Raw genomic sequence first — 13,390 nt, 5'->3', positions numbered from 1 at the left:
AAAGTCACACTGTAAAGTATTTATTAAGAAACAAAGGGGGCTTTTTTCTTCATTTGTAAGAAACACTTTAAAGCAAGTGCTCTTTCAGAGATTTAAAAGCTATATTAAATGGTAACATTGGTTTTACATTATTGTACATGACATTAAAAAAATCACCACATCTCACAAAATTCCTTCTATTACAACTCAGGTTTCTCTGCCTTCAGTTGTAAATTAATTTCTACAGACTTAAATTTAACTTATTCTTTTTTCTTTTTTTTTTTTTTTTTTTAAACAAGTAAACAATATACAAAGATTCACCTGAATTTCATAGGTCAGAGAAGGTGTCCTTGCCAGGGCCTGTGCAAGGCAGGCAGTGTTGTGCACTGGTGGCAGGGGGAGCCGATTTGGTTCACAGCTGGGAAACGTCATGACCACAGAGATGAGCTGCTTGTCTGGTCATGCAGGAACAGGCCAGGTCTCACCTGGGGCTGAGCGCCTCCAGCTCCTTCTGAAGCCACGGGCAGCTGCCAGCTCAGCTTGGGAAGGTCAGAGTGATCACGCTACAACGTGGGCATGTAGAAACCTAAATCCCCATGAGACCAGACAGCAGGGTGGGTCCTTCAGAAGCTTGGCAGCACCCAGCTCTGGTGCAACCACTACCTTGAAGATCCCCAAGCACCACACTGTGCAGGCAGAGCAGGGCGGATACTGACACCTCCAGCAGCCGGGCACTGCCTTCCTGAAGACGCGCAGCCTGGCTGGAGGGGATGCCAGGTCCCATACACCAATCTTTCTATCCAGGTCCTGCACACTGACTGGGCGATCGCAGCCAGGAACAACAGATCTGGGATAAATTACCTATTCATTTCCCCATGGCAGCGGCCAAACCATTTCTGCCCACTGCAGACTGCCCGTGTGTGGCATGTTTATGAGCAAACCACTGGATTTGGCAAAGTGTCTGCACCTTATGTGTCATTTAAAAACAGACATACAAAAAATAACAGTATCACAGTTATTGCTACATATTGATACAGTATCAGACAATAAGAAACCTTTTGTAATGTCTGGTCTGGTTACAGTAATTGCCTGTTCTTTTGTACAGAGCCTCAGTCTTCTCTGTTGCAGTGTTTTGGCTGAAGAACAAATGGATGGAAACACAAAGACTGTGCTTTCTTAAGAGACAAAACCAGCCTTAGTTTGCTACATCTGGGTTGATATATTACAAGTAGCACGATCTGATTATTCCCAGCATGCTGTTGCCTTTCCACCTGGAGAGGTGTTTTCTCCAGATGAAGCAAAGCAAAACAGAGCCAGCAGCTCCAGTGTGAAGTGTCCCCCCGTCCACACCTCACCATCTCCCTGATCCCCACGGCACTGCAAGCACCCTTGTCCTTTGGTTGGGTCTTTTTCCTTATTATTAAATACAGCTGTGCCTTCCTAGTCCCCTGCCCCACAGGTAAAGAAGAAAAGAGGACAGGTTTCAAACCTGCGCCAGCCCTACCGTGTCCCAGCCAGGGCAATTCTGTTGAGACCCCCCTACTCCCACATGGGAGGGCAGGGGACTCAGAATGGGCTGGCGGGGGAGTGGGACAAACTCCATTTTCCTACAGGCAGACTCAGCTGCAAGTAGGCTTTGGGGCTGACAACTTCATGCATATTCCTGCAGGTTTACTGTTTCATGAGAAGTGAGGTTAAACTAGGCATATTTGGAATCACAGTATGACCTTTCCCTGTGAAGGCAGTTTCAGCTCAGATGCTGCCAGCTGTACCAAAGCTTTGCTGAGTATCACGAAGAGCAAGCACCTCGTACTGTTTTTAGTAAAATGTTCACAAAGATAGTCTGTGCAAACCACTGCTGGGTTCTGATCTTGAGACAAAACCAAATCAAGGATTTCAAGTGCACTGGAAGAAGAGCTGAATAATTCACTCTTCTAATTCCTACATAAATACCAGGGACAAGGAAAACTGGTCTTTGCAAGACAAAGTCTCTCGTGGCATTTCATCCCAAACTGGATGTGTGTAAGAAGCCGTGAAGGCTGGTACCAGCACCCTGCACGCAGGGATTGCACTGTTTGGCTCTTGGTTGTGATTGTCTGTAAAACATCGGGAAATGTCATTAAGGAGCTGGGAGAGGAGAAGAGAGGTTTAAGTACTGCGGTCTTGTACAGTGTAACAAAACTCTTTCTACGAATTAATTAGGCAAATACTTCTGACCATGTCATACCTGAAGGGCACTTAATGGCTCCGACATTTATCTCTCAAGTACAGTAATGTGAAATACATATGCATTTTCAGCATAATCCGCCGCTGCTGTAAATCACGCACTGGAATGAGAGCGTATCTGGCAACGTTAATTCCGAGATATCATCCTTACAGTTTCTGGCAACAGACCTCGTTGAAAATAAATGGTTTATAAACACTGTCTGACATGCATGAGCCTTTCAAAATTATTTACAAGTGATGTTCTGGGAGCTTCATTCCAAGGAAGTATTTCTCCTCTGTTCAGTTTAGATATTAAAATCTTCTGGGCAGGAAGGGGGAGGAAGGCATCAGCGCTACACAGTCACAGCTGGGTACATCTTCTGTTCGCTGTTGGTGTGCGGGTAGGGAGACTGGATCTGCCTGTAGCCACTCTGCAAACCATCTAGGAAGGGGGGCACCGGGGTCAGCGGCATCGAGTCATGCTGCACAGTGTAGCCCACATACTGGGGGTGCAGGTACTGCCCCTGGTGCGGCACGATCTGGGTGGCCTGCTGGCAGTTCAGCACTGAGAAGTTCGTCGGCATGTTGACATAGACATTATTCATGGTCCCTTCTGGCAAACAGCAGTTGGTCTGGGACCTGGTCGGTGGGGCTCTGGCCCCTGAGTTGGCACTGGAGCTGGAGCTGGCAGCCGTGCTTGACTGGCGAGAGGAGGAGCCCCGGGAGGTGCTGGCACTTGGGATCATGGGGATTGTCTCCATCAGGCGGGTGCCCCCAGGGGCTCGACTCTGCTGGGGCTCCTGCTTGGGCCGCAGGCATCTGCAGCAGCAAGCTGCCACCAGTGACCCCAAGATGATGAAGGCGACAAATACAGATCCAACGATAAGGAATGGCACATAGATGGGCACTGCAACAGCAAGGAAAACATTGTCACTGGGGCCAAAGACAAACCTCAGCAGCTCCAGCAGAAGTCCCCCCTCATCCAAGCGGAGCCCATTCCTCCCAGCACAGATCAGTGTAGGGCAAGCACTGACAGCTGTTTGTGCAGCCAACCATTTTACACTGGAATGATGAAAAGGGCTGCCTAAACCAACAGCTTAAGTTTCCAAAAGCATCTTTACAGTTATTAGCAGGGATGAAAGCCCACAGCTCACACCTTGAGGGAGGACAGTTCACTCCTGGTGATGGTGGTCTAGTCCACATTAACCACTGCTCCACCTTTCATCAGATTGCGTCTCCAATATGCCTTGCTAGAAAAATTAGGCAAGACATTGCTAGGTTTGAACAGTGCCTTAGGGAGATACTTTGGGGGCAGGATCCCTGCTGAGGGCTCAGGAGCATAAGGTAGTCACATACCAGTGCTGCATCAAATCCCTCCCCATCACCAGCCCACTCTGGCTTGTTGTCACCCCCTGGGGAAGGGAGGCAGTGACCAGACAGCAGTCACAGGGACTCTGACACCCCATAGCCCTGGGGATGAGCACTTGCTCTGCACTTCAGCCCTGGCTTTAGGGAGAAACTACAGAGCAGGCATTGGGGAGACTGCACCATGCTCCAAAGCTTCGCTGCCAGCAGAGGGGCAGCATCACTCCTTGCAAGGTTTAATGAAGGGACATCGGGGCAGGACAAGTGAGGGTGGGCAAGGGGTGGGAGCAGAAAGTATGGGCGATGCTTCACAGGTGGGGTCAGGAGCCACCAAGCATGGCAAACACCATCCTTGGAAGGACCTGGGCTCTGGCACCACTCCCAGGAAAAAAGCTGTTTTCTCTCCCTCACTAAGAAATGTACATGGATATATCCGAGAATAACGAAGGAGAGGTGCATCCCTTCAGTGCTTGTGAATGCTCCCAACAACCTGCCTGGAGTTCATCATTTCCACCAAAACCCAGCAGCCCCAAGACTCCAGCAGGGCTGTGAACCCCTGCTTGACCCTGTCTGACCTTGCTAAGACAGCCACTGCTAATGACATGCAAGTTCACAGTGCCAGTGCAGGGCGATGGCTCCCAAACCTATTGAGCAGTAAACACCAATTTAAAAAAAATGCCTTGCTCTGAGAACTGCAAAGAAGTTTATCTATCTGCTCACGTCAGAATACCTCCTTGCACAGCTGATTACATGGAGCAAGTTATAACCAAAAGGACACAATTCTTCCATCATTTCAGCACTTTTAAACAAAAGGCTGCAAAACATCATCTCCACTTCTGTGCTTGATGCTGCAGCGGCTCTTAAGCAGGTGCACACACTTGCTACAGACAGTAACGCACAAGTTTTGCAAGAGTAAATCTGTCCTAATTATAACATCACTTCAGGCTACTTCTCGTGTGCTCAGCATGCATGAATGGGAGCAAGGGTGCTGGGGAGCCACCGAGGCTTTTTTAAACAGTAGTAGAAAGAGTTGAGTTTATCCTTGAAATTCAATCTTGTAAAGCCAGTCCTAAGTGGGGATATCTGAGCTGGAAGAACATACACAATTACAGTGGGGACCAGCCAGAGTTCTTTTGAAATATCCTGTTACTTTTTCTCTTTTGCTCGTATGCGGTTGTCTCATTTTTTCCTTCTCTTTTGAATGGGGAGCACAACTGGAGCTGAGGAGCCCGTTCGAAGTGGCGGCAGAGCTGCGCCAGGCCGGGACTGCGGGGAGTGGTGTCACCTGCTCTAACGGAGACGTAGCTGGGATTTCCAATAAGGGCAGGAAAAGCCAGGCCTCCAGCTTGGGCACTTCTCCCCGTGTAACAGCCGCCGCCGGGCCCGGCCAGCCCCACGACTCGACGGAGGAGGGAACCGGCGACATGGGGGGGAAGGGGCGGGCAAGACGTTCAACGCAAACCCGCGCGGAGCCGCCGAGCCGGAGGGACCCGCGGTGCCACCCTTGGCGGGGCCGCCTCACCTGCCGCGCCGTCGGAGCCGTCCTTGCCGGGCCGGCCCGGCTCCGCGCCGCCCTGCCGCCGGTCGTTGTCGCAGGCGCCCTGGTCGAGCCGCGCCTCGGCGCTGGAGCAGCAGTACCGGAGGGCGCAGCTGCCGCAGCAGATGGTGGCGTCGCCGCCGTCGAAGCGCTCGGGGCACTGGAAGCCGTCCCGCCAGCCGCCCTGCCCGTCCAGCCAGCCGTGGCAGTACTCGCCGCTAGCCGCGGCCCCCGCCGGCAGCAGCCAGCCCAGCGCCGCCAGCAGCAGCCAGCCCCGCATGGCGCCGCCGCGGGGGCGGCCGCGCCGTCAGAGCCCCCCCGCGCCGGGGCAGCGCCGCCCGGCCCCCCGGGGCAGGCAGCCGCCGCGCTGCGGGGAGTGTGGCCGCGGGTCCCGCCGCCGCCGCCACATGCCCGGGGCCGGCCGACGGGGTGCGGAGCGGCTGCCGGGACGCACCGCCCGAGCGGCACCGGCGGGGCGGGGGGCGCCGCTACTCGGCTCTCGCTCGCCGCCGCCGCCGCGCCGTGCCGGCCCGGCCCGCGCCCTCCTCCGCGCCCATGGGCGCAGGCCGGCGGGTGCCCGCGATCCTCCCACCGACGGACTGGGGCAGGCGCTGAGGAGCCGCCAACACCTTCCCTGTGCGCCCCGTCCGGCACCGCGCCCGCTGCGCCGCTGAGCGCGGGGGGCGCCGCTCCCGCTCTTATAGGCGGCGGGGGCTGCCCAGCGCGCATGCGCCCGCCCCGCCCCTGCCCGACGGGGCGGTACCGCTCCCGCCGCGGAAAGGAGGAGAAGGAGATGAGGGAGAAAGGGAAGAGGGAGAAGGGGACGAGGAGAAGGGGACGGGTGCGGCACCAGAGGCCAGCACGGGGGTCGCGCTGCCCCTCCCCCTAGACCCACTGTGGCTGTCCCAGACAGGCGTTCTCCCCACCACCCTTCCGGGCGCTATGACCGAAGCATCCCTCCGCCCCCAAAAGAGCGCCCGCCCCATATTTTTGCCTCACGACTTCTTAAAAGTCAGCGGCAAACCAAAGATGCACCTTTAAACACGCCCGAGGTGTCAACAAAGTTTGTGTTTTCTCCTTCCCTCTGAGACAGCTCTTGTGGCACCGATCGCAGATTTCACTTAAACCGCATTACGTCAAGTAAAATAATACTTCTTTTAATAAAAAGGCACAAACAGGGCAGCTCTGATAAGGGCCACTGGTTTTAAATCCTGCTGGTAAGGACTGTCACTGCAAGGAATGTGACTGCAAAGTATTGTTTATTTCTCTCATTCTTTCAAGCTTTTCTTCTTCAGTGAAATTATTGTCTTTCCCTGACAACATATTGGTCCTTCCCCCGCCCTCTTCATCCACCTGTTTTGTTCTCTTTTCAGACACACTCTGGCGCTGCAGGCTTTCATGGAGCTGCTGGTCCGGTGGAGCAGATTCTGTTCAAATTAGGGCCCAGGTAGTTGCATTTTACCCCTTGAGTTTCGCTGTTGCTCGCAGTGAGTACTTTCCCAGCCACAGCCCTTCTGCAGCTCAGCCAGTGGCTGAGCAGAGGTGGTTCCCACACACCTCACACCTTACTTACCTCAGAGATGATTAGTACCCCAGAGCAGCTAACCTTTGGAAAAGTCTGTAGTTATCAAGATGAAAAGTGAGATTGCAGGTTCTGTGCCATCAAATCGACCCAGCTGGGTGAACAAGATGAAACTTGCAGCGATTTGAATGATGGAGTTTGAGATGCTCCATCTCAAAACCTGTCAGCTCTGGCATGAGAAGCCCACCACAGACAGCTGTGGATTTTGTACACTCCCCCCGCACCACCCACAACACCCATTGCCCAAGACACCCCGCGCTGTGGGTCAGCGATGAGTCACAGCAAGGAAAGGGGGTTGTCTGGGGAAGGAATTAGAACCATGAGCTCCCGCCAGTGACCTGTCTTTGGTTGTCTGGCAGCCACAAGTGACAGCACAGCAGCTGTTAAATGCTTACATTCACAGAGATCTTCCTACGAGATCATTTTCTTTAAATCTGAGTTGGAGTCACATTTTCATAATAAGAAAAGCAGCTTCTCAGTTCTTTTATACGTGGCAAGCAAAATACTTTCCCAGCCCCGTCCTTCGAGCTGATGGTTCACTGATACTCAGTATGGTGGATCTCTTTCAATAGCAATAACAGACTGTGAGAAGATAGGTAAAAAGCAAATTATCTAATCTAACCTATCTATACTCCAAGTTAGGAGCCTCGATCACAACAAAGTACCAGCACCAGATCTCCTGCAGAGATTATCTGTAACAGGTACTTTATATATTCAAGCTTGGGATTTGTTTCGACTTGTATGGGTAGCAGCAGAGATAACATTGTACCTCATTATGCCTTTGTTAAACTTAAAACATTTGACATTTTGCAAAATGCTTTAGATCCTATTTAGCAATAGACTAACTAGTGGAGGGGTTTTTTCCTCACTGTCTTTACAACTGAGTGTTGTGCAGCTTTTAGATATAATTGAAACATCATATAGATGTTAGAGTGGGGAGAGATTTCGAAAGCCTAGAGATATTCAATAATGATCACATAGTCTATAAATCTCTATCTGCTTCAACTTTCTTTTATTTTTTTTTTTCTACAAACCTCTGAATTTTTAGTCCTACTACCAGGTGTAGTTTTCTGAGGCCTTTGGGTGAGCAGACATGTTCTTTGTACTCTCCAGCCAAAAGCATGAGCTCAGGAAAGCAAATAACCACATTTTACTTCAGTAATTTGAAGAACTTGCTATTCTGCTATTCCTGAAAAATAATCTCCCTTAGAGCAGGGAAAATAAGAGGTAAAAGAACTTTTGTTAGTTGTCTGAAACTGCTAAAGTGCATTTTGCGTATAATTTTTAACATTCTGAGCTGTAAACTGTCAGTGCAGCAGTGTAGGGGATAAGCCCATCTACAGCACTTTACAGCTTCTAAAGGACCCAGTGTTCAGCTGTTGCACTGGCTGTGTGAGAGCAGTACCTGCACATCTATATGCCTGGGCACAGAGCTGTGGCACAGCTCCCTGTGCCGCTGATCCTTGCAGGTAGAGCTGCTGTGGGATAATCACCACCATATGTTCAAGTGACTGCGTAAGACCGGTATGTTCTTACCTTGTAAATTCATTCAGTCGCTGCATTGACAGACATTCTCCTTATTATAACAGAGGCATTTTTGCTGTTTTTCTACTACAGTCCCTCTACAGATGGGAATTTTTTGTGCCTTCAGAGCATGGTGCCTTGCTTTCCTAAGGTTGGTAGGCCTCATTTACTAATGCTCTTTCCAAATACAAACTGCTCCTAATACAAAAAAAGACAATACCAGAAAAGGCGTGAAAAGAGAGATAATAAAAAAGCACATCTTTCATCCTGAACAGCTCGCAGTTCAAGAAGGGGAAAAACAAGGATACCCCACTTTGAGTCTGAGCTGCTGAACTGTTCACAGCAAGGCACTGCAAGCATTTGCTGGGGCTGGCTGTGGCAGCATGCATCAGACAGGAAGGAAAGAAAAGAAAGGACAAATAAGAGGAATTTGTAACAATAAGTAAGAAACAACAGTCCTTCTCTCTCCCCCTTGGGTGTACATCCTCCAAGATAATGCAGGAACCCAGACCTCTCACCTTATTCTGTATCTCTGTCTGTTTTGGTTGGAACCTCCTTAGAGCTAGGAAGAGGAAAGCTGCAATGCAACTGTCCAATCTGCTGTGAGCTTCTGTAGGTGTATGTGGCTCTCACTGTTAGGGATGTTTTGCTTTCCCTATCATATTTCCAACCCATGCTGTTGCAGCTTGCCATGTTCCCTTGATGGTCAGAGAGACACAAAACCAGCAGCAACTCTTATTCTCTTTTCTTTTTGACCCATTGGAGATAAACTTTAGATGGTGGATGGATGCTTTCTTCCTTTTGGGATTTTCTGTTTCATTCTTGATAGCCTTGTCACTTGGGTATAAGTGAGATTACCTGCTTTTCATTGCCCAGCCCTGGATGCCAAACAGGCACTTTTTTACCTTTCTCATTATATTTAGCTCATGTACCTGTCATTACATCATTACCATCAAACACTTTTGCAGCCTTATGAGAAACCTTGAAAATCTGGATTTGAGAATTCTTTGGCCCTAAAGTTGTGTCCACGACATTGCAAATCAGGATTGTAAATTAAAACTCATAACCTGAAGTCTTCTTCCTCCCTTATTCCAGAGAAAATCTAGAATTCATTATCATGGTACTATTGTTTAGATGATTTGGCCACGCTTACCACAAGAGCTGCATTTTATTGCAGTTTGTGCACCTCTTCGACAGCAGAGACTCCTCTTCCTGGTAACATAAAATAAAGGAAGCCATTCCAGTCTGTGGCCCCATGTAGTTGTTTGTGTGTTTTTTTAACTTATAAACAAATCACCTTGGAGCCAAGGGTCGGCAATCCCTCCGTCTTTCACATTTATCCTGGCAAAGTCACTTCTCAGGCAAAACTGTATTTCCTGCTGATAAAGCAATGCCTTGCTGCCCCCATGTGAAGTTAGTGGGAAGGGTAGTGTTATTGAAACTATCACTATGGGTTTTATACCAGAGAACTGTTGAATTCAAGACTGCAATCCATACTGACAGGTTTTACTGACATAGTTTCCCAGATGAGAATAGTTACCAGAATATATGGGCTTAACTTAGTAGGGTTCCTTTTCTTTACACCTTGGTTATTAACTACCTTTTACACTAGTGTAGGTGTACCTGTGGTAAGCATAATTTAAACACCATCAATACATTTAAAGCTTGAAACTGCCACTCCGATTGTGGTATTAGTTGCATAAGCCAGACTGGTTTTTATTTCTGCTTAGGGACCATATTTAATATCTACATTTTAAAATACACATGTATTCATAGCAAAAGGCTTTCTTTTATTGGCTCTCATTTCCTGGAAAATAATTAGATCAAGATGACCCAAGGAAAAAAAACCAACACACAGAAAGAGGCAAAGGACTATAAAAATAGCTTTGAATGAAATGATATGAAGTTAGCACACTCCTCAGGGGCTGGGCTATGGATCTGCAGTGGCTATACTGGCACTGAGCATGTCAGTGGGCAAAGCTCGGCTCCTGCTGTCAGTGCTCACTGTCTCAGAACACGCAGCAGTGACAGCAGAAATCAGCGCTGGCACCACCTTATCACAGCCGGCGCAGACACCTCCCCTATCGCATGTCTGGCTCCAAAATGCACACTGTCTTGATAATGGGGTTAGGGGATGCAGGCTGAAGGGAGGTGAGCAGGGTAACAGTATCTGTGAGTGCTGGGGGACATCTCTGTCCAAATTTACCACTGTAGGAGGAAACTGTTTCTCAGAAAACATCCCCCCAGTTCCAACACACAGCCTTTAGGGAGTTTGTTAGCATTGTCCAATTACTCAGCCCTGATCAGTACAATTGTCAGGCTCCCTGGAGTCTTAGTACACTGATTTTGGGAGTTTCCACTTACTACAGACTCAACAGGTTGCTGTCCAGTATGTAAAACCCTGGACACAAAGATGATGTGCACATCTTCAAATTGCACTAACCAACCACTCTAGACACTGGCAAAAAAAACCAAAAGAATTTTAGCCTTTTTTTTTTTTTCAGCTCCACAGACAAAAACAAAGGAAGAATTACCTGTGGATTAAATCCATCTTCGCACTGCCTGCCCTCATAGTGACACTGGCCAATTTGACAAGGCATCATTTTTATAAAGTTATTTCAACTAAAAAAAGAAAAAGCCAGGAAAGCACAGGAATTTTCCACATTCACACTCCAGTTTATGCCACACAGGGCATAAAGCATAAGCATTTTATCAAATGCAGGCAGAAAAAACTAAGGATAATTTCAAAACAGAAATTTACTGGTGCTCACCTCCTCATGCCACAGTGCAAGACAAGGATTTAGTCACCATGCAGTGAAAGCGGCATCACCACACAGCTGCAGCCCAGGTTATTGCCTGTACAGTAAGTTCAGTGAGCTCTAGCAAGTAAAAAAGTGCTTCTTCTCTGGGTACAGTTCAACAGGACTTGGTACAGCTAAATTTGCAGTTTTGGGTTTTATAGAGGGATTATTTCTGCAAATGAGCAAGAAGCAGCAACTTGTTGTGGAAAACTAACAATATTTATGAGAATATTTTCTAGATCGGGACATTTTTTATACTGCTTACAAAAGAAGCAAAAAAGACCGTATTGCGTCATTCCTGTTTTACTTGACGTTAACACGATAGCTCAAATATGACTTACCTGAAAGATGATCTAGCCTGGCAAGGAGGCTTTGGAATTTCTGTCCCCCTCCATTTCCCAAGGCTAACTTTAAATGATACATCCAGCACTCTGCAGGGATGTTCCATTTTAATGTTACTGTTTCTGTCGCTGCTGGAATGGTATCACCATCCGTCTGCCTGAGATCAGGATCTTACCCCTATATCACTTTAGCCCCCATATTTCCCAACAGCTCCGAAGCCTGTTAAGCCCTGATGCCACCCCAGCATGGATACTGCCATGACAGAGCAACATGTAATGACTGCACCAGCTACTGCAGCACTAGAAATAAGTCACAGGGAGAGGGGATGATGAAGGTGACAATTCTGAAGTGTAAAATCACAAATTACTCAGAAGAGTATTTCTATCTAAATACTGTTATTAATGAAGTATAATTTTAAGCTAATAGGCATTTGTATTAGACCTGTATCTTCACTAAAGAAATTAAATCTGGATGAGCTACCAGTCTTTCTGCAGTTTCAGCCACTTCTGCACATCCCTGATGCAAGCAGGAGGTTGCTGTTGGCACTGACAGAGCATCATCACACCTGAAGCCAACAAAAACAATGTTAACAGCCTTTGCTCTTTGCTCTCAGAGCAGTGCTCAGCATCAACTTCACTTTGCTATTGCAGGATCAAGTAGGAGCTTTGCCCTGTGGTCTGTACTGCACAAGCTTAGTTGGCAGCCAAAGGTCCTGCCCTCCCTGGGAACGAAGCTTGCTGCTGGTTTGGCAGCTGGAGGTATGCGAACATGTGCCTGCTTCTTTAAAGCTATTCTTGTACTGTAAGCATTACACCGCTACTGTGGGGGTAAGCAAAGGCAACGTTAGGTGCAGTGAGTTCCTTCAGACAGCCACCAGTTCCCTTAGTCAGCAACCAAAATAAAAGGTAAAAGAAAAAAAGACAATTCCTGTTTGAAACTGATACAATGTGCATTGCTAAGTTTCATTTCCATGGCATCAAGGCTAGCACTTTCCTTTTGCTATCGCTTCAGTCAGTTCACTTTGACCTGGTGCTAAATCAGAAGCCCCATAGCTGCCTTCGGCATTGCTCTTAAGGATAAAGGAGGCAACACACTGGAGAGCTGTGCCAAGCACAGCTGCACTGAACAACAAAGGCAGCACACTGGTAAGATACAGGTATGCTCATCATCACTTTTCCACACATTGTCACAAAATGAGTGTCTTCAGCAGAGATGGAGAGATGTCCCTACACTATGAAGGACTAACTGCTCACTGCCATTTCATCCACTTAGCATTTGTGCCCCATTCCGAGCCTTTTTTTTAAAGATAGACTTTTTTTTCCCCGAACAGACACCTTTATCACATGTATCTTACTTTGTCCCCAAATAGAACAACAGTGAAAGTGTTTATGCTCAAAGGTTAAATTCCTTTGTGTGGATGTTGATAAAGAAATAAGGGTAGCCCAAACAGCCAAGGAATGCTAACACTCTTAACAGGATGAGAGGGGTTTGGATGTTTTTTCAGTTTAGGGTATCTTCTACTTAGGTACTCAACCATGGAGTTAATAGACTACCCAACTGTACATAGTTTGTGCATACTTTTTTCCCCAAGGTTTCACTCAGCTGAAAGTCTACTTCAGCTGCCTGTCATCATCTTTTTTCCCCATGAGAACTTACCCACATCTTCTCTTAATAAGAGTATGTGGTATTTTTCAGAATTTCAAGTTTTGTATAATAGTTAGTTTGATTTTGAATATTCATCAAGTCTGTGTTTCTTTCCCATTTTACTACAGCACAGTGTCTGATCAAAACCTCATCCTCCTAGCTTGCTTGGAAGGATATACTTAGCCTCAGAAGTATATCCTGTTAACACAAAGTGCTATATTAAATACAGAGAGCCAGCAAGGGATTTTTTGACCAGGAGGTATATACCAGCCTCTAATCAGAACTGGATTTTGGAAGCAATTATATCACGTTCTAAAAAGCTGCTGTCCTTCTTCTGCCCGAGCACATGCCTTAGGGTGACACCTGCATTAGAGAAAAGAAAGAGAGAAATCCATCAGTCTGTGAAACATT

General features: G+C 47.8%; 2 protein-coding genes across 2 annotated transcripts in view; both read right to left on the bottom strand.

Annotated features, from left to right (window-relative positions):
* Positions 1–5,773, bottom strand: SHISA2 (shisa family member 2). Its single transcript, XM_064645381.1, has 2 exons — positions 5,072–5,773; positions 1–3,091 (listed from the first exon to the last, which is right to left on the bottom strand). The coding sequence occupies exons 1-2, from the start codon at positions 5,364–5,366 to the stop codon at positions 2,538–2,540; spliced, it is 849 nt and encodes a 282-aa protein (XP_064501451.1). The 5' UTR covers positions 5,367–5,773; the 3' UTR covers positions 1–2,537.
* Positions 5,774–13,081: 7,308 nt separating this feature from the next.
* Positions 13,082–13,390, bottom strand: part of NUP58 (nucleoporin 58) — a 42,807-nt gene continuing 42,498 nt past the window's right edge. The window contains exon 16 of the mRNA XM_064645378.1: positions 13,082–13,342. Within this exon, the coding sequence (XP_064501448.1) occupies positions 13,257–13,342 (86 nt within the window). The 3' untranslated portion in view covers positions 13,082–13,256. The remainder of the gene's footprint in view (positions 13,343–13,390) is intronic.

Source organism: Pseudopipra pipra, chromosome 2 (genome assembly GCF_036250125.1).
Source record: "Pseudopipra pipra isolate bDixPip1 chromosome 2, bDixPip1.hap1, whole genome shotgun sequence".
Lineage (NCBI taxonomy): Eukaryota > Metazoa > Chordata > Aves > Passeriformes > Pipridae > Pseudopipra > Pseudopipra pipra.
The sequence above is the reverse complement of the archived record's forward strand: the minus strand, read 5'-3'. Positions and strand labels throughout refer to the sequence as shown.